This window comes from Bos indicus, chromosome 7 (assembly GCF_029378745.1).
Source record: "Bos indicus isolate NIAB-ARS_2022 breed Sahiwal x Tharparkar chromosome 7, NIAB-ARS_B.indTharparkar_mat_pri_1.0, whole genome shotgun sequence".
NCBI lineage: Eukaryota > Metazoa > Chordata > Mammalia > Artiodactyla > Bovidae > Bos > Bos indicus.
Genome location: NC_091766.1, coordinates 21,177,755 through 21,196,451, shown reverse-complemented (window position 1 = coordinate 21,196,451; position 18,697 = coordinate 21,177,755). Strand labels below are relative to the sequence as shown.

General features: G+C 59.3%; 1 protein-coding gene across 4 annotated transcripts in view; it reads right to left on the bottom strand.

Moving 5' to 3' along the window:
• The window catches only part of AP3D1 (adaptor related protein complex 3 subunit delta 1), a 33,584-nt gene that overhangs the window by 5,316 nt on the left and 9,571 nt on the right, over nt 1-18,697 (bottom strand). For 2 of the 4 annotated variants that reach the window (XM_070793182.1, XM_070793181.1), the window contains exons 2-31: nt 16,116-16,211; nt 15,897-15,977; nt 14,901-14,981; nt 13,616-13,723; nt 11,937-12,066; nt 11,366-11,505; nt 11,172-11,245; nt 10,110-10,159; nt 9,177-9,226; nt 9,038-9,086; nt 8,214-8,359; nt 7,992-8,140; nt 7,674-7,904; nt 7,302-7,533; nt 6,364-6,509; nt 5,845-5,986; nt 5,346-5,417; nt 4,753-4,828; nt 4,302-4,501; nt 3,984-4,057; nt 3,619-3,793; nt 3,218-3,274; nt 2,607-2,714; nt 2,288-2,437; nt 2,071-2,118; nt 1,732-1,921; nt 1,511-1,599; nt 1,317-1,402; nt 648-862; nt 466-545 (exon numbers count right to left, since the gene is read on the bottom strand). In XM_070793182.1, the coding sequence (XP_070649283.1) occupies nt 466-545; nt 648-862; nt 1,317-1,402; nt 1,511-1,599; nt 1,732-1,921; nt 2,071-2,118; nt 2,288-2,437; nt 2,607-2,714; nt 3,218-3,274; nt 3,619-3,793; nt 3,984-4,057; nt 4,302-4,501; nt 4,753-4,828; nt 5,346-5,417; nt 5,845-5,986; nt 6,364-6,509; nt 7,302-7,533; nt 7,674-7,904; nt 7,992-8,140; nt 8,214-8,359; nt 9,038-9,086; nt 9,177-9,226; nt 10,110-10,159; nt 11,172-11,245; nt 11,366-11,505; nt 11,937-12,066; nt 13,616-13,723; nt 14,901-14,981; nt 15,897-15,977; nt 16,116-16,211 (3,525 nt within the window). The remainder of the gene's footprint in view (nt 1-465; nt 546-647; nt 863-1,316; nt 1,403-1,510; nt 1,600-1,731; nt 1,922-2,070; nt 2,119-2,287; nt 2,438-2,606; nt 2,715-3,217; nt 3,275-3,618; nt 3,794-3,983; nt 4,058-4,301; nt 4,502-4,752; nt 4,829-5,345; nt 5,418-5,844; nt 5,987-6,363; nt 6,510-7,301; nt 7,534-7,673; nt 7,905-7,991; nt 8,141-8,213; nt 8,360-9,037; nt 9,087-9,176; nt 9,227-10,109; nt 10,160-11,171; nt 11,246-11,365; nt 11,506-11,936; nt 12,067-13,615; nt 13,724-14,900; nt 14,982-15,896; nt 15,978-16,115; nt 16,212-18,697) is intronic. The other 2 variants (XM_019964543.2, XM_019964541.2) reach the window with 1 other exon arrangement.

Genomic DNA, 18,697 nt, shown 5'->3' with positions numbered 1-18,697 from the left:
AGGGGCAACTAAGCCCCTGTGCCTAGAGTCCGTGCTCCTCAACAAGAGAAGCCGTGCAATGAGAAGCCCTAGAGAGCAGCCCCTGCTCACTGCAACTAGAGAAAGCCTGCAGCAACAAAAACCTGGAGCGACCAAAAACAAATTTTTAAAAAAGAATAAAGCAGTTATGAAAAAAAAAGAAACTGAACTTGTAGATAAAAACTTTTCAGAAAAGAACTCTCCACACCCAGATGCTTTCCTTGAATTCTACAATAATATGCCAGAAGAAACACATTGACTTAAACATGACCTCTTCCAGGAGATACGAGAGGAGGGAGTGGGCCAGGCAGAGGAAAGGCCGACACTGCTCAGGAGCACAGGGTCAGAGCTTTCAGCAAAATCATCTCAGACTGAGCTCAGAGCAGAGCAGTTGCGCTGGAGGACAGTGTTGAGGCTGGGCAGGCCCGCCAGACCCTGAGGGCTCACCTTCTTCACCAGGAGGCAGACGTGGTGGCCCTGGATGGAGCGGCTGTACATGGAGGCACAGGAGTCCACTCGCTCCACAACTGCAACAGAGGGCGGTGTGAGGCCGGGCCAGCCCCAGGCAGCGGGGGAGCCCCATGTGCGGGAAGAAGGCCAAGCAATCTATCAGCTGTGTCCAGTCTTACCAGAAAAACGGTGATGAAAACAGATCTTTGCCAGGAGGTTATGGAAGGACATACTAATGCCATCCACCTTGATCGAGCTCATGCTCAGGTCCCCAGACTCCAGCAACTTGGCAAAGGCATCGCTGTGGGAAGGACAGAGAGAAGGTGGCAACAGGGGCCTTGCCCGGGGATGGGCGCCTCCTCTGAGGGCCTGTGGCTCAGGGTCTCCACTGGTCCTGTAAGAAGTCAACACCTCAACAGTGTCCCCAAAGCCCGTAAGTTTCAGCCCTGACACCCAGGCTGTGGGAATGTGACTGGGTTTGGTGACAGGACCCCAATGCCATGTAATAGGGGTCCTGGTGTGAACAGGAGATCAGGACGCAGACGTGCGAGAAGGAGGAGCGTGTGTGTCCACGGGGAGGGCAGCCATCTGCATGCCACTGCACAAGGCCTCAGGAGGACCCAGCCCTGCCCATATTCTGAGTCTGGAGTCCAGTGTCTGGTCCAGGGAGGGATGCCAGGCCTGTTGTTCAGGCTGCTGGGGATGTGCTGAGCCTGAGGCACCTGAGCCGGTCACCTGACACTCCGCCCACATCCTCTCCTCAGGTCAGAGAGCGTTGTAGAGATGACTGTCTGGAGCCCCCATGGCAGGAAAGCGGGGAGCTGGGGGCAGGAGGGAGGGCAGCGCACCTGTAGCACGGTGTGGTGACCAGGTACGAGGTGCAGGTGAAGTGCAGTTTGAAGTCAAGCTTCTCGTGGGTGGAGCCTTCGTCGTTCTGTGGGGCAGAGTGGGTGCAGGGTGAGGGGGCACAGGGCGAGGGGGCGCAGGGCAGAGCCTTTGAGCTCGGGTGCATAACTGACCCTCGGGGCACCCACCCCCGTACCTTGGCGATGAAAGACAGTGTCCCCTTGAGCTTCTGGGCCATGACGATGCTCTGAATGGTGAACACAAACTGGGCCTCGTTGGAAATACCTGGTGCGGGCAAGACATGGGCCTGAAGAATGGTGCAGGATGGCGTCACCTGGGCAGGCGGCAGGGAGTTAAGGCTGCCCAGGGTCGGTCCCCAGCACTGCTGTCCTGGGCCGCTGAGCCAGGCTCACTCACCAGGGGGCAGCTGGAAAGGCACGGGGACACCGTCGTGGACCGAGGAGCCCTCGGGCCGGGCCAGCCGGGCATTGAGCGAGTCCAGCACATTGAGCTCCATGCTCTTGAGAAAGCTGTCGCTCTGGTTCTCCAGGACCACAGAGACTGTGACCTGGCTGTCCTTCTGTAGGCTGCCCTGTACATCGTACGTCTGTAGAGCAGAACCCAGGGTCAGTGGTGCAGGGGAGCCACTTGGGACCCCATGCCTAGAGAGTGTGGGCACCCCCTCATGTCCAGAGAAAGGAGCCCTGAGCCTCAAGCACTCTTGGCCCCACCTCCTGAAAGCCAAATTTCGCTTACCATCTTGATATAAGAATTTTCAGCCAGAAGAATGTAGCTGGACATGGGCTGTGGACAAAAGAGAAACATGTCAGCTCCGGGCAGTGAGGACCTGGGAGTGATGGTGAGGGCTGCTGGGGGCACCCCCTCAGGAAACATCAGGAGCGTGAGAACGGGGGACAGGGAGACCCCACGTCCCAGAGGCTCCCAGCACCGGCTAGGTTGGGAGGACCCTCACCGGCAGGGGCTCCTCTTCGAGTGTGCCGTTCTCCACGGGCTCAGCAGCCTCCTCATCCGCTGGTGGCACCTTCTTCTTGGACTTCCTCTTGTCCTTGGGCCGCTCCTCCTTGTCTTTCTTGTGTTTCTTCTTCTTGTGCTTGGAGGGTTTCTGGAGCGGGAACAGGCTTGAGTCAGCCCTGCACTCCTCTGACGAGCCACAGCCCAACAGCGCTGCATGATTAGGACCCAGGGAGCTTGGCAACAGGAGACTGCTGTTAGGAGCCCTAGCAAGTGCGGGAGCGCCGCCCCCAGCCCAATCCCCGCACACGCGTCCCCACCTTCTCCAGGTCCTGCTCCCTGTCCTCTTCGGCATCCTGTTCCTCTCCCCGGGGCTCCTCCTGCCCCTCCTTCAGGACAGTGACTGTGGTGTTCACCTCCAGCTCTTCCTATGGGGGGCCAGGCCGGGGTTGGTGGCAGGGGCTTTCAAAGGCAGCCGGGGCCCAGGATGGGGAGTCCTGCGCCCCCTGACCTGCCTTGCCCTGGAACACCCTGCACTGATGAGCCTCCCTCCTGACGATGTGTGGCTTCCCCCCAAAGTGCTGGTGGCCAGCAGACAGGAGAGGAGGCCTGGCATGAGGGTCGGCTAGCACTGATCCAGAAGACCCCAGAGCCACCAGGCCCCAGATACAGACACGAAACTGCTGCCCAAGGCTGCTGCCTGGCTCTGAGACAAGGGCCCGCCCCGAAACCATTGCCTGCACAAGACCCTGAGCATGGGACTGACCCAGCCCAGACCTGGCTGGTCTGCCTGAGGATCACCCCACATCCTTCTGCCCCCAGTGAGGGGGGCCCCCTAATGCCTCTAAGACGTAGCTCTCCAAAGCTGAAAAGCACGGGTGTCCAGCTGAGGAGCACTCGCGGTCAGCACAAGTCACAACCAGGCTCTTACCAGGGCTGGTGTGGCAGTAGGCGGCGTAGTAGACAACCAGAAGTCCAAGTCCTCACCCTGAAACCACAGGAACACAGACCTTGAGCTGGAGCAGCTGGACGGGCCCTGAGAAGGCATGGCTGCCCTGACAAGCACAGGACACTATGCCCCATAGGACCTGAGTGTGCTGGGAGCCATTGGTGCGTCCGGCTCTCTTGCCATGGGTCCAGGCACCTACTGGGACCACACATCCAGGCAAAGCCGTGTTGCTCTGGAGTGAAGTAACACACCCTGTGTGTGGTAGCTCTGCCGAACCGTCCCTCCACGTGCAGGACACGCACACCATGGGAGAGGGGAGGCTGACAGCCCAGGACATCCCTGCCCCACCCCATCTGATAAGACAAGTAAGCCTGGCCTCTCACCTTCTCCACCTCCTTCTTCTTCTTCTCCCGCTCCTTCTCCTTGTGCTTCTTCTCCTTCTTCTTGGGTTTCTTGCTCTTCTTCTCCACAAGGGGGACATCCTCTTTCTCAGGGGACTTGGAGGTCTCAGCGTTTCTGTGTTTCTGGACAGGCAGCTTCTCACTATCAGCTAGGGGCCTGGGGGTGGTCACAGGATGAGTGGCCTAGGATGAGGCCTGGGGGCAAGTAGTCCACTCTGCTGCCGGGACCCTTACCCCAGGCCATGCCGAGCAGTCAAGAGAGGACAGAGGGAGGGACCAGGACGTGGGGAACCCAGGCCACGTCCAGCCCTATGGGCAGCTGCCCTGGCCTCACTCCCAGCACTTACTTATCCAGGTCGATGTCCAGGGCCCTGTAAGGGTCATTGGGATCTTTGTCGTCCTCGTCACTGGGCAGGGCGTTCTGAGGGACAACAGAAATGCTGTGTCTGGATCAACCCACCCTCCCCACAACCCCACCGGGCCCCACCTCCCTTCTCAGAAACAAATCAGCAGGTCCACACCCATGAGAGCATCTGATCTGGGGCCTGGTGCTCAGCATGGGCGGGGGATCAGGACAGTTAATGGAACAGAAGTGCAGGAGGTGCTCACAGCTCACAGGGCAGAGCTGACCAGGGCCCGGGGGCGGGGCAGGGTGAGCAGCTGACCTCAGGCATCTCCTCGGTGACGATGTCCACGCGCTGGGCAGGTGCGATGTCCTCGTCGCTCTCCGTGTGCAGCGAGCTGTGACGCCGCGTGCCCCGGCGCTCGCGCTCGCGCTTCTTCTTCTTCCGCTTATCCTTCTCCAGCCGCTGCCGGTGCCGCCTCTCCTCCTCCAGCTTCACATACTGGTCCGATAGGGGCATCCCTGTTGGGATGTGGGTGCTTAGCCCACAGCCTAAGAGCAGAGCCATGCCCTGCCCCCACCCGGGGGGCACTGCCCTGACCACTGGGACGCAGACAGGGGGCCCAGGGCTGTGTGGGGATGGACCTAGGGACCTGTGTACACGCCCCCTGCTGGCAGAGGGATGGGGGGGGAGGATGCTGGCTGGACAGAACCAGAGTTGGGGCAGGTCTGAAGCTGGTCTGCAACACCCTCACCCCCACGAAGACACTTGCCTGGCACCTTCAAGGGCACCGAGAGGTCGATCTGCACCACGGGGATGTGCTCCACGCCTGGCGCATCCTGATACCTCTGTGGGGAGACAGCAAGGCTGGTCACCACGCAGGGCAGAGGGCCCAGCATGACGCTGAAGCTGCAGAGCAGGACTCATGGAGAGGGGCGGGGCTGACAGTGCGGGGAGTACAGGACGGGTACAAGACTTGTCCGTTTTTGCATTTGTATCTTTTTTCAAGTTGAAAGTCACACTTATTTGGAAACACAGAAACACAGGGCTTCCTGCTTCTGGAAAGCGGGCATCAGCAAGCCTGACACACGTGGAGCCATGTTTCCCTGGTCACGCGTCTGCTGGCTGGAGGAAGACAGATGGTGGCAGTGGCGCCTGCAAAAACCCCATGTCCCTCGTGCTCACTCGCTTCCCGCTAAGGCAGAGGAGCCTGACCTCAACCATGCAGAACTTGCTCCCCGCCTGTCGCTACTGGGGGCCTCTTGTGGTCCTGCCCCTGGACCTGCTGACAGCCTCACACGGCCCAGGGATAGAGAGCAGATGGGGCCCTGGCCCATTCCTCCAGGACAAGGAGTCCAGCCTCACCTTCTGGGGGGACGGGGAACTCTTGATGTAGAACGGGTTGTTGGCCTGCTCTTGCCTGCGGGCCTCTCGGCGCTGCGGGACAGGATTCAGTGAGCACATCAGTGGGTGTGCAGAGTACTTACCCTGCACCCTCCCAGACCACCTGCACAAGCCAGGTCTAGGGGACTGGACCCCTCGCCACTTTTCACTGTTGGCCTTGGGCCAACAGAGAGGGAAGCCAGCGTGGGGAGGGGTGGAGCGGGGTGGCCAGTGGGACCACCCGGGAGCTCCATGGCTGGGGCAGGGGGATGGCCCCTGCAGGGGACGAGCAGAGCAGGGAACGAGGCACATCTCATACCCAAGTCCGCATGTCGTCCCCAGGCCCCACACCCAAAAGGGCAATGGCAGGACCCACGTTTCTCCCTGGGGAGCTCTGGCCCAAGAGAACAAGTCCACCCAAGGTCCCAAGGTCTGCCTGGAGGGGCATGGGCCACAGGCCAGAGAGACCGCCCTGCCTCACCCGGGCCAGCTCCTGCTCGTCTGCCTCGGGTGCCCGTGGCTTGGTGTGTCGCTGCTCCTCGTCCTGGAACATGGCCTTGGGCTTCTCATCCTCAGACTCGCTGTCCGAGAGTGGCTCGTTAATCCAGGCATCCAGGTCCAGGCTGTGGGACACAGGGGTCACATGGCGGCTCTGGCTTGCAGGCCCGGCCCTGGACACTGCTGTCCCCTTGGAGACCAGGACATGAAGGCCAGGCAGCGGCCGTGGGCACAGAGGACAGACCAAGGACGGCGGAGCTTGGCTGCCCCCAAGGTTGACAGGCAAGGACTGCCCACTTACCTTCTCAGGGACGGCGCCAGGGTGGGGACAGCAGGGACCCAGAGAACCAGCCAAGTGCCCTGCACAGTCTGTGTGAGGAGGAGTTGGTCTCCTGACCTCAGAGAACGTCCTTCCGTTCCCTCCACCACTCCTGGCTGGACAGAAGCCTGGGGGGGCCCTCATGCCACCTGGCTCCAGGTCCTCTGATGGCCGCACACTTACCCTTCGGGGACTGGAACCTTTTTCTGTGCCTTGGGAGCCACCGGGTTCAGCTCCCCAGCAAAGAGGGCGCTCACTTCCTCTGCCACTGGCACGTCCTTGGCCTGAAGCTTCTGTACATGCTTGACCAGCTGCAAGATGCAGGATGCCTGCGGGGGCCCCAGAGGAGTCAGAAGGGGGCCCCGAAGGACCAGCCCTGAAGGCTACTCAGCCCTTATAGGGCAAAGCACACACAGACAGACACCTAGCTGCTCCTGACTAGAGCCTGGCTGAGAATGTCTGGAAGGCTCTATGAGGAGCCACTTGGCCATGGGGCCTAGCCAGAAAAACATAGACCAGTTGCCATCTCCTTCAGAAAGAGTCAGTGACAGAAACTGGGTTCTGAGCAAGATGAAGGGTTATGGGGCTGAAAGAATGCCACCCTATTGGGCAATCGCTCCAAGAACATAGCCCCTGACCTCTGGGAGGCACCAGGGTGCCTTCTCTCAGCACCAGGGATGGGACCACAGCCAACCCAGGCTCGCGGCCCTTAGCCAACAAACAGACAAGCTCATGTCCAACACTTGACCACGACTGCAGAGACCACTGGGGCTTGCATCACCACAGGGTTCATGAAAGAGGCCGCCGGGCCACCAGTGCCCAGCTGCCACCCCAAGCTCTCGTGCATCAGCTCTCCTCCACCCTCCCTGTCGGCACCCACCAGGATCTGCGGGTACCTTTGCTGCACCTCCCTCGGGCTGACCACTTACCTTCCACGGTCTCCCACCCCCTCACTGCCTCCCATCCCCACTGCCCCTCGCCAGGCTCCTCCTATGGGACCACCTGGGGCCTCCCCAGCACAGGGGCTCCAAACTGGCCAGTCCTGCCCCTGGCCAAGAGTGGGGAACCACAAAAGGGCCCACCCCTGAACTGCCCTCAGGTGGACGAGCCACTGCGCTCACCCGCTCCTGGACCTCGAGGTCCGCACTCTGCACGAACTGTGGCAGCCGCTCCACCAGGAGCTGGGTGACCTCCTGGGCTGCGGACGTATCTGCCGCCTGCTCCTTTTGCTGCAAGATGGCCGCATACAGCTTGACCACGTTCTGCACGTACACCGCCTGGATGTGTCCCGGCAGTGTGGTAACCTTGGGCCGCAGCATGGCCTCCAGTGTCTGCTGGGGCTCCTGCAGGTGTCTGGGGGATGGGAGGGTTGGTGAGTGGCCACCCCAACAGCTCCGTGTCCCAGGCTCCTGCCACCCCCTGTGATCCCCCACCTGGCACTGAGGCTCAGGGAGGGGACCTGGAGGAAGAGACCACGGCCATCCTCCACTCACTCGGAGAATTCCCCGCAAATCCAGGCAGCCGCGTAGAGCACCTCGCAGATGCCGCTGCGCTGAGGGCTGCTGGCCACCAGGTGGGCACTGTCAAGCAGCGCGGACATCTGTGCCACGGCGAACCTGCGGATGGCCTTCACGCGGATGGCCACGTCCAGCATCTGTGCGGCAATGAGGTGGCCGTGGCGGGTGCCCTCCAGCCGCGTCAGCTCCACAAGGATGCTGATGTACCTGCGGGACAGGGTCTGTGAAGGGCCCCGCCAGCCTTAGCACCACACTGCTGCCCTGCCCCCGGCCCCACGGGCCCACAGGCCGCACCACTCAAAGTTGGTGATGTGCTGATAGTTGGACTGGCTGCAAATGTCGATGATCTTGGTGAGCAGCTCGTCACGGTAGGTCGTGCCCTCGGCCTTGTCCACGTGGGTCATCAGCTTCTTGACGATCTCCATCAGGTTCTTCTTGGACACCTGGGGGACAGCGACAGTGAGGGAGGGGCCAGGCCAGCAGGGGGGCAATGTGGGCGGCAGGGCAGGCACGCACCATTCCGTACAGGAGGTCGAGGGCCCGAAGGCGGATGGACTCATCCTTGTCGTCCAGGCACTGCAGCACGAGGTCCTTGTGTGCCTGCACAGACTTGGGGTGCGTCCTCAGGATCTTGGACATGGCCAGGAGCCCCAGGTACTTCACTGTGGAGACAGTGGGTAGCCATCACACTTGCACGAGGTTCGGGGGCGAGGCCAGGCTGCAGCGACACCCCAACCACCTGGGCACTGTCGGCCACGTCTCCCAGGCACCAGGCTCCCCTCACTGCCAACCTCTAGCACCCCAAACACACAACTGTCTATGCCAGGGGCAGCCAACTGGGCCACAGGTCAGGTCCAGCCACGGCCCGTATCCACAGCAGCATCACTGGCATGTGACATGCCTGCCAACACCCGCCAGGCAGCTTCTATGCTACCCTGGTAGAGACCACACGACCTGCAGAGTTGACCTGAGTTACTCCCTGGCCCTTCCCAGGAAGAATTCAGTGACCTCTGCTCAAAACCAACAGATCTGGAGCGCCACCAGGAATGCCTGTCTGGTTAACCTCCAAGAAGACTGCAGGCCCATGGGGAGGTCCCTCAAAGCCCGGCCTGCTCCTCCCGAGCCTTGGCGCGCCCTTGGCCTCTCCCCTGTGCTGCCATAGCCTCCCCACCCCTCCCTGCAGTCAGGTCCTGCCTCCCCATGGATGCGGGCACAGGGCTGAGTTCAAAGACACTTTCAATGGGCAAAGGGCTGAGCCACACACCGAGACGCCAGCCCACTGTGTACGTGTGTAGTGGCACCCCCAGGCCCTGCAGAGCCTGGAGGGATGAGCAACTCACAGTTCTGATCGGAGTCTTCTATCAATATCCTCAATTTCTGAACGCAGAGCTGCAAAGAGGAGAATAATACTGGTCACGTCTATGCCCACGTGGAGTTGTGACTTGGAGCCAGGAGGAGAGCCCAGGTCCTGGGACATACCTGGATGCTGGCGCTGTGGTTGGGCATGCCGGATGACAGGGAGATGAGCACTGAAACAGACCACTGGGTAAGGGCCCACGTGATTGGCCCGGGGAGCAGACCACAGCGCCCGGGGACCCGAGGCCCGGTGGGGGCAGGTCCATGGGCCACCCTGCCTGAGACCTGCTGACTGCAATGTGCGATGGAGCAGGCTATCTTCTATCTGCATCCTCACTCCCTCTGCCCATGGCCAGGCCCAGGGCCATCTGTGATCCCGCCCCACCTCAGTCCTCCCTGTGGACCTTCCCACACAAAGGAGCCACTCTCCAGCCAGCTTCCCCTGCTCCCAAGTCCCATGCTCGCCCTCCCTCTCCGTGACCGTCGCTGATCCTTGGTGATACTCATGGCCCATGCAGTGGTCATGAGCATAGGCCCAGGGCCAGGTTCCTGAGCCTCACTGAACTTATAGCTGCCCGTGGGTCTCTGAGGAGCAGTCCAAGCTCTGGGCAGGGATAGCCAATGAGACACTGAATCCTCCAGCCACCACCTCCCTCTGCCCGCCTACAGGAAACAGGGCTGCAGGGACAAGTGACCCACAGCTAATGGGCTCTAGCAGAGTTGTGTGGGAAGGGCATGCAGGTGCCCTCCAAGGACCCTCCTGGCTGCAGCTCCTATACAGGACACCACATGGGAAGCAGCCTGAGGCCTGCTCCAGAATGCTCAGGAAGACAGTCTCGCTGGTGGGGGTGCAGCGTTTATCACTGGAGCCTGAGGCGGCAGAGGTTCTGGCCACAGCAGTGTCCAGTTGCTGACAGGTCCACAGGGCCAGGCCAGGCAGCTTCCCAGGTGGGAACCTCAACTCCAGGGGTGTCTGCATCTGCTGGTGAGGTCCTGGGACCAGCCCCCTAGCCGGCGACAGCACCCTGATCCAGAGCGGGTCACCCCAGCACTCACCTGCGATGACGGTGTTGACACACTCGTAAAGAAGGGACATGGCAGACGTGCTGGAGACGGAAACAAGAGGAACCGGGAAGACGGAGGCTTCCTGCCTCCTGTTCACCCCAACAAGATCCCCAAGGAACTGCCTCAGGGAAAACACCGAGCCCAAGGACTCATCTTCTGATTCTGTGAACCCCATGAAAAGAAGCCAAGTTCCCCAAAGGCCCCTCTCTAGCAGCTCAAACCCCACCAGCTGGTTTCACTGTGACAGGGAGGTGGCCTGACCTGGCAGGAGGAACACAGAATCGCAACCCACCCTACCCCCTAGGGTATCCAAGGGTCACTCAGGCACCAGGCGTGTCCATTCCACGCTGATATTCTCCCAGTGATGCTTTAGTTCAAACCCACAAAGGTCAAGAGAATGGGCCACCAGAGTCGGGCCACGAAATAGGTCTTGAGACCAAAGGCCTCACATGAATGCTTTGAAAACCATGGCTACTTCATAATGACTGCTGATTTGTTTCAAACGACAACGGGGGGTTCCCTGGTGGTCCAGTGGTTGAGACTTCACACTCCCATTACAGGGGGCCCAGGTTCGATCCCTGGTAGGGGAACGAGATCCTGTATGCTGGAACAGTTCCACGTGAACAAGAGTTCACATTCTGCAACTAAAGACTCTGAGTGCCACAACTAACACCCGTCACAGTCAAATAAACATACAAATAAAAGCAAAGCCAACAGTGTCCTGAGCCATTGGCCACCTCCCAGGGGATCCCAGGAGCACGATCTCCTGGCACTTGGAAGCTCCATCCCCACGATTCAACCACAGGCACCCCGTTTCCTACAACGTTCTACAACTGGGTGGGGACACAATCACCTCAGGCTATTCAACTCGACCAGTGAGAACCCCTGTGCACCAGAGCTGAGCAGGACAGCTCTCCCCAATGACCTAATTGTGGCTGTTTGCAGACTGGGGAAGGGAGCACCCAAGGACATGGCTCCAGGCTATGGCAGGCCTGCTCGCCACACTCCCCCATCCCTCCTGGGGGCGCCCTCCCACACCGGCCCCAGGCCTACCTGTGGATCAGGTTGGTGAGAGGCTCAATCAGCTTCTTGCCCAACCTTGGCTCCAAGGGGGTCAGAGCACCAAACTAGGGGATGAAGAGGCTGGTGGTCACCCATAGCAGGGATGGGACAGTGGCCTGGGGCCCTCACCAAGGACACCCAGAGGCCCTCTGGCAGTGGGTGGGGCAGGCCAGGAGAACACCTACCAGTTTAATAATCTTAATGAGGACCCAGTTGTTGGTGGAAGAGGTCATGAGCTTGAAAAAGAGCGGGGCAAGGGAAAGGTAGTTCTTGGGGTTGCGTCTGGCCAGCTCGCAGATGACGTTGACTGCTGCCGACTGGACTCCTGAGAAGGGAGGGCCCCCATCAGTAACACGGTGTCCTCTGAGGCAGGCAGCCACGCACTGTGGCCTACAGGCACGGCTCCCCCCAACCTGTACCTCGAGGGGTGTCCCCAGAGGGTCAGTCACTCAAGGTTCAGGACACCCATCCCACAAAACAACATCCCCAAGGAGCAAATGCAGGGTCTTCCAGCCCAGAAGCAACGCCACCCCAGGAGGAATGAACAGCAACAGCACCCAGGGCTTGGTTTCTAAATCCCACACCAAAAACACAGAAACAGGGTGGTCTGGAGAAGGGCAGACTCCAGGTTGGTGGGAAAGTAGAGGAGGTGCCCTGGGAGGAGGGTCGAGGACAGGGTCCCAAGACTTAGCACCCCTCCACAGGCCCTCAGATACACGAGCCCCACAGGGCCCTTTCTAACTCAAATCAACATACCAGGGTCGGGATCCTCCAGCTTCTCCTTCAGGCGGGGGAAGGCGGGGCGCAGGGATTCAGGGTACTTCAGGAACACCTTGTACATGATCAGCACCGCCTTCTTCCGGATATACGGCTTGGTGTGTGACATCTGTGGGGCAGACGGCATAGGTCTCCCTGCTGACACCCCTGTGCCCCACACCCCTCACCTCCTTATCTCACCTTCTACTGCCGGCTCACCTCCTGCTCACCTCCCACTACCTTGTCTCACTCCCAGCCCCCACTCCCTGCTCCTCCCCCACCCCCTCACCTCCACTCCTTCCTGTGTTCATCTCCCACACCTGCCCGCATCTCATCTCTATCACCTGAAGGAAAACCCTCTCTCCAACTTAACTGGCTCCTGGTCTCTGAGCCCTGTCTGCACATATACTCCACTGGCCCCCTCCCCACCAAGCCCAGGACCACACAACAGGGTCTTAGAATCAAAACCTGCCTGAGTCCACGACCCCAGCCTGCCCTCAGGAGGCCAAGGTCCGCTTCCACTGTCAGCCCTGGCCATGAGCTCCTCTGGTTGCCGAGGCCTGTCCCCAGGGCAGGATGCTGCTCTGCACCCCAACATGGGACCCCAGAGCTCCTGCCCCGCTTTCAGGACTGTGCTCTGGCCACGAGGGCCTCTTGTCTGTAGGTGGGCACACTCCTCATCTGTTGGGGCCCTGGGAACCTGGCCTGAGAAAGCTGCCCTGACCTCCAGACCCAGCACCAAGACAAATCCCTATCGCCCTCCCGTGGGCGTGACCACCTTCACCTGAATGGGTCCTCACACCTCCTGAAGAGGGCCAGAGGCTCAGGACTGTTGGCTTTGTCAGCCAGGGTCTCTGTACAGAGTCTGCCCTGGCCGCTGGGAAGCCCAGGGACACGGCGTGGACAAAGGGGCGGGAGCGTGCGTGGTCACATCATTTACAAGAGGCCCCGGACCTAGAACAGCCTTCAAGACTGCAAACCAAGACTGGAGCACCCACACAGCAAACAGACTACGTCTGCACAGAACCCTCATGGGAGGGACGCACAGCCCTCGCACATGCTGTGACATGGTCAGATGGGGAGCCTCCCAATCATAGAGAATGAGGCGTTGGCGACCCTCTCAGGGCCATGAGGTCTTTGTTCTTTGTGTTTTTTTTAGAGTCAATTCCAGTTTCATTTTTCTTTCTTAAATTAATTTTTACTAGAGTCAAAGGCTGTGATTTCTAAGAACACATCCACATTTCACAATAAGGTTCCTGACCACCCTAGAGATCAAAGCTGGCTGGGAATTCTGCTTTTCAAATGAACAGAGCCGCTAGACATCAGACTGCACCCAAATGAAGATAAAAGGTGTCCTGGACAGAGACCACCTGACCGTGCTGCCCGCTGAGACCACTACCACTGCCACTCATGCCTCAGTAAGAACACAGCTGATGGGTCAAGCACCCACCATCACCCCCAGCCAGACCTCGCCCTTCCTGACAGGACCATTCCAGGGGAGGTGAGGTCAAAGTCGGGCCCATCAGGTGATGGAGGGAGAGATGTGACTAGGTGTCCCAGCTCACCCCAGGAACCCAGGCCGTTTCCACCCGCCCGAGTGCCCTCAGCATGACTTTACAACCAGGTTATCCCAGCACACGAGGCAGCAAAGGCAAGGGGAGGCCCACTCCCAGACTCACCAGTGTCATGATGTCGTTGGCCAGGTCTCTGGCAAGATCTGGGGTAACAAAACAGGATAGGCCAGTCAGCGCAACGCCAGTGTCATACTGGCTGGGGCTGCTCAGGTCCTGGAAAGGGAATGTAAGGGTCAGAGGCGGGCGCCAACCACACCTTGCTGGGCCCCAGCTGTGTCTGCCAGCCCTGCCCTGAGTCTGGAGACGTGTGGGACAAGGATTCATGAGGAGCAGCCAGTTCCGTTCTGTCACCAAGAAGAGCTGGGATGGCTCTGGGGGGACAGAGGCGAGGGCTGTCCCTCGCTCCAGGTGTGTAACATGGCAAAGCTGCAGAACCCAGGGCCCTGACTGCCCAGAGGCACGCAGCAGGGGCCCCCCACAGGGAGACACCCACAGATGACTCCTCTAGGCCCCTCTGCAAGTGTTGAGAAGCCTCCACTGGAGCCCCACGTCTCAGGGAGCAGGAGAACCAGCAGAAGAAGTGCAACTGCCCTGCCTGACGCCCCAGTCTGAGCTCCCGCCAACCTGCGTGGAAGCCCCGTCTTGGCACAGAGAGGGGACCCTCCCCACACTTCACATGTGGTAAAACGTGCACCTAGAAGTGTCTGAAGAGTTAACCTCCTAGACTGTGGTGATGGTACAAAAACATAGGCTCTTAAAGTTCACTGCAACCCTGGATGCGGAGACTGGGCCTCACAGCACATCCCTCCACTCAGAGTGACTTGCAGAGCCTGACACGGGCAGCAGCCACCTTATATTGTGTGGAGGCCTCCAGGCAACTCCTGCAGCCTGCCTGCCCCACAGCGCCTGCCAGGGAGCCCAGTCACCTGTCCCCTGCAGGGTGACCACACCAGCTCCTGGGGAGCAGGCCTCCCCCAGCCATCTGAGGACCCAGAGCCACAGGCTCATGGCAGTTCTGTCCAGGAAGGGTGCCTCTGATGGCCCCCTGACCACTCTCAGCAAGAGCTGATCAAGTCCCCAGGCCAGGGCAGAGCGGAGCACTCACTGCTCTCACCACAGAGCTGAAAACCACTCAGGGCCGGAGAGACACACCAGCCGATGTCCAGCACCCAGTGGTCAGAAAGTGCCACCCCTCCCAGCAGATGCCCCCACGAGAGGGGGCAGGAGTCGCAAAGAGTGACCGGGGGAAGTTCCCCAACACTAAGAGAACTTAAGGGAAGGGCCACACATGCTGCCCACCACTGTTGTTTCTGAGGAGGGCAGAGGCCATCCACTGCTCACTAACCCCCACTCTCCATGTGCTCCCGTGGCGGGGGTGAGAGGTCCCTACCTTGCGGATCTGGTTGGTGGTCAGCATGATGACGTCGGTCCCTTCGTGAAAGCACTGGGAAGCCGCGAGGTAGCCAATTCGCTGTTAGTGCAACAAACAGAGGTGTTGGGCACAAGGGGAGCGGGCCACACAGCCCTGGTGGGGAAGATACCCCGCCCCGAGTGCGTGGTCTCTGGAACACAGTGGCTGTCAAGTCAGCCAGCATGGCCTGTCACTGCCCTGCACATCCTCACCGCCTGCTCAGCAGCTGATGGAATCAATCTCACAAACATGGGATAACCACGGGCTCCCATCTCTGTGGCTGGGGTGGCCTGGAGACACACCCACACACAAACGTGTGACACTCCAACACACGGGCAGGGCACCAGCGCAACCTTGGCAAACCCAGCATCTCATTTCCTCACCAGGAGAAACCGGCAGGCAGCATGAATGACCAGGTCCCTCAGGAGGACACAGCCTCAGCTGCCTGCAGGGCGTGTTCCCAGGGAGAACCACGGGACGCCCCTAAACGGGCTGCGGGTGGTGAAGACTGCTTTCCAGGACATTTACTAAAGCGGGAGACGACGTGTTCAGTTGCTATAATATCAAGTAATAGGAAAGCAATGTCTCAAGGTGGCGCAAGTAGGCTCCGTGAGATGAAGGCAGAGGGTGCTGAGAAGCACCAGGACAACTGACCAGTGGCAGCCTCTGGGGGATGATCAGTGCCTGCCTGTGTTTTTTTTTTTTTTTTTTTTTTGAAAGGTTACAAATTTAACTTGTATCACAAAATATATAACCACCCCTCCAAACCTTAATTTCACTGACACTACTTAAAACGGAAAAGAAAACATGGTGTAAATGGTGCTAAGACCTTGCTGGGCAGATGTATGATGGGAATGGGTCTCCAGCGGTTGCCACTGTGTCCCCTCCCAGCCCAGCCTCATCACAGGACACACGTCTTCCTCCCCCAGGACCCCACCCACAGGGTTCAGGACCCACAGCAGGCTGTCCCCTCACCTTGAATGTGAACTTGGAGGCGCTCATCACTTCGATGATGTTGAAGGCAGCCCAGCTGATATCGTAGCCCAGCATCTGCAGCTGTGGCAATAGAGCCAGGGTCTTAGGCTCCTGCCCAGCCCCCCTCCCCCAATTCCCTGGGCCCAGAGGATGAGGAGACAGATGAGGAGAGACGGGGTCTCAGCCCCCCGCCTGACAGAGCGAGTGGCCAGCACTCACATAGGTCAGCTTGCAGACCGCATTGGCTTTCACTGCGATATTGTCCTGCTTCAGCTCCTGCTTGATTTCATCGATGCACTGAGAGATATATTTTGCCTAAAATGAAAAAAGAAAAATTGAGGAGCTGCAAGTGTCTGGTTTCCCTTACAGCTCAGTTGGTAAAGAATCCACCTGCAATGCAAGAGACCCTGATTTGATTCCTGGGTCCAGAAGACCCTCTGGAGAAGAGACAGCCTACCCACTCCAGTATTCTTGGGTTTCTCTTGTGGCTCAGTTGGTAAAGAATCCAGCTGCAATGCAGGAGACCTGGGTTCGATCCCTGAGTTGGGAATCCTTTCCCCTGGATCCCTTCTCCCTGGAGAAGAGAAAGGCTACCCACTCCAGTATTCTGGCCTGGAAAATTCCATGGACTGTGTATAGTCCATGGGGTCACAAAGAGTCAGACACAACTGAGCAACTCTCACTTTCAAGTGTCTGGCTGAAACCTAAGACAGACACAGAACACACAGTGTGCACTTCCATCGATGGGAAATGTCCAGAAGAGGCAAATCCAGAGACAAAGAATGAGCTCCTGGTTGCCAGGGCCAGGGAGGGGGGAGGTGTCTGCTAATGATGATGGACTGATGGACGTTCTGGAATTAAACAGAACTCTCTGAATCCACTAAAAACCATTGCATCATACACATGAGAGCAAGGAGTCACACTGTATGGGTACGACAACATGGCTGCTACCCTGAGAAATCCTGTCAGTGTGATGAACTGCCTGGGATCCCCCACGGGCCCTCCTCCCGAGGGGCAGGCAGAGGGGTTGGGGGAGAACAGGAGCAGTCCCCAGATGAGCTCACCAGCATGTTCTAGCCCCTGAAGGACTTGTGTTAGTGACTCATGTGGGTGAGAGGGCCCATGCCCCTGCTCACTCTGGGGCCAGACTGTCCAGACAGTGTAGGCACATGAGGGCCACTGCGGGGTGGGGGCTGTCCGCCTCCAGCCCTTGTGGCCCCCCAGGTCCTCCAGGACCAGCCACACTGGGCAGGTGGCACTGCAAATTCCCCTAGGGCTCCCCATTCCTGAGTCTGCGCCACCAGCAGCCTCTCCTGCATGCATCACGGGTCTGTGTGTGGCCCCACCCTCCTCTCAGTGGCACTGCAGTGTATCTGCGCTCGGCTCCATGACCACCACGTGTCCACTCTCCCAGCAGGGCATGGCTCGGAGTCCTCCCACCTCCCCACTTTTCCGACACACTCTGCCATGGGGCAGGGCTCTACGTGGACACATGTTTTCAATTTCCCTGGGTTTCCTCACTAATCCAGCACTCACACTAGAACGCCAATCAAAAGCCTGGATTGACACACGAGGCCCAGAGCAAGGAATGTGCCCCATGGGACACAAGGCTCCCATCCAGAGACACGCACAGATGTTACAGTGGCAGTAGCAAGAAAACCCAAACCTGCCAACATGGGAGTCCAGTTGTCACCAGGCTGTGGGGGAGTCTGGTGCCCGCCCCGCCTTCCCAAGAGTGGGAGGAGCCTGTGATCTGACCAATAGCAGAGTGGCCAGCACAGGAGCCCTGCTCCCAGTGGCTACACCCTGCATTCAGTGTCACCCCAGACCTCTGGGGGCTCCAGCACAGGCTCCTGGGGAAGGAGCCCCCAGCCAGCGTTTGATATATATTCCATGACAGAGTCGGACAATGGAACACAAGTCACCAGATCCTTCCAACAGGCTTCCAATTACTAATCCCCTGGAGCCTCAGTCCCATCCCTGTGCAGGGATGACCCCTTTCTGCACCCTGGACCAGCAGTTAATGATTTAAAAGGGAAAGAGCAGAGAGACCATCCCAAGTGTGGAGAACCCGGCCAAGCACACAGCAATGCAGACCTGCTTCTGCAGTAAAAGTGACGTCGTTCAGTCGTGTCCGACTCTTTGCGACCCCATGGACCGCAGCCTACCACGCTCCTCCGTCTGTGGGATTTTCCAGGCAAGAGTACTGGAGTGGGTTGCCATTTCCTTCTCCAGAGGATCTTCCAGACCCAGGGATTGACGGGCCTCCCACACTGTAGGCAGACGCTTTACCGTCTAAGCTACCAGGGGCAGACACTTTACCGTCTGCAGTGCCCAGGGGCAAAAAGGTGCTCACACACATATCCTCACATACTGGCACCTCAACACCGATGCTGGTCAGCTGGTGAAAGGCCAGCACACCATGCTCTCTGCATATGATTTCCAGGCGGCCCAGGGACCCCTCGGCTTAGGGAGGCCAGGCAAGAGTTCACTCCTGCTAACATCTGTGCAGCCATCCTCAGACCAAGCCTCCCACAGCCCTGTCTGCAGGTGACTCTCCCAAAGCGCAGGGCAGGAGAGACCACTGGGTCCTGCCCCAGCTTTGAAACTGGCGGAACACAGCCACTGGGAAGTGAGGGGAGACAGGAAGCGGGAGGAGAGCCTCACATGAACCCTGCCCCATGGACCCCAGGACCCCGTCCCCACCAGAATACCGCACACAGCCTGCACTGCAGCCCACTGCAGGGCACACGGAGCCAGAGCTCCAGCCCAGACAAGGTCACCGCCCTAAAACACACCCC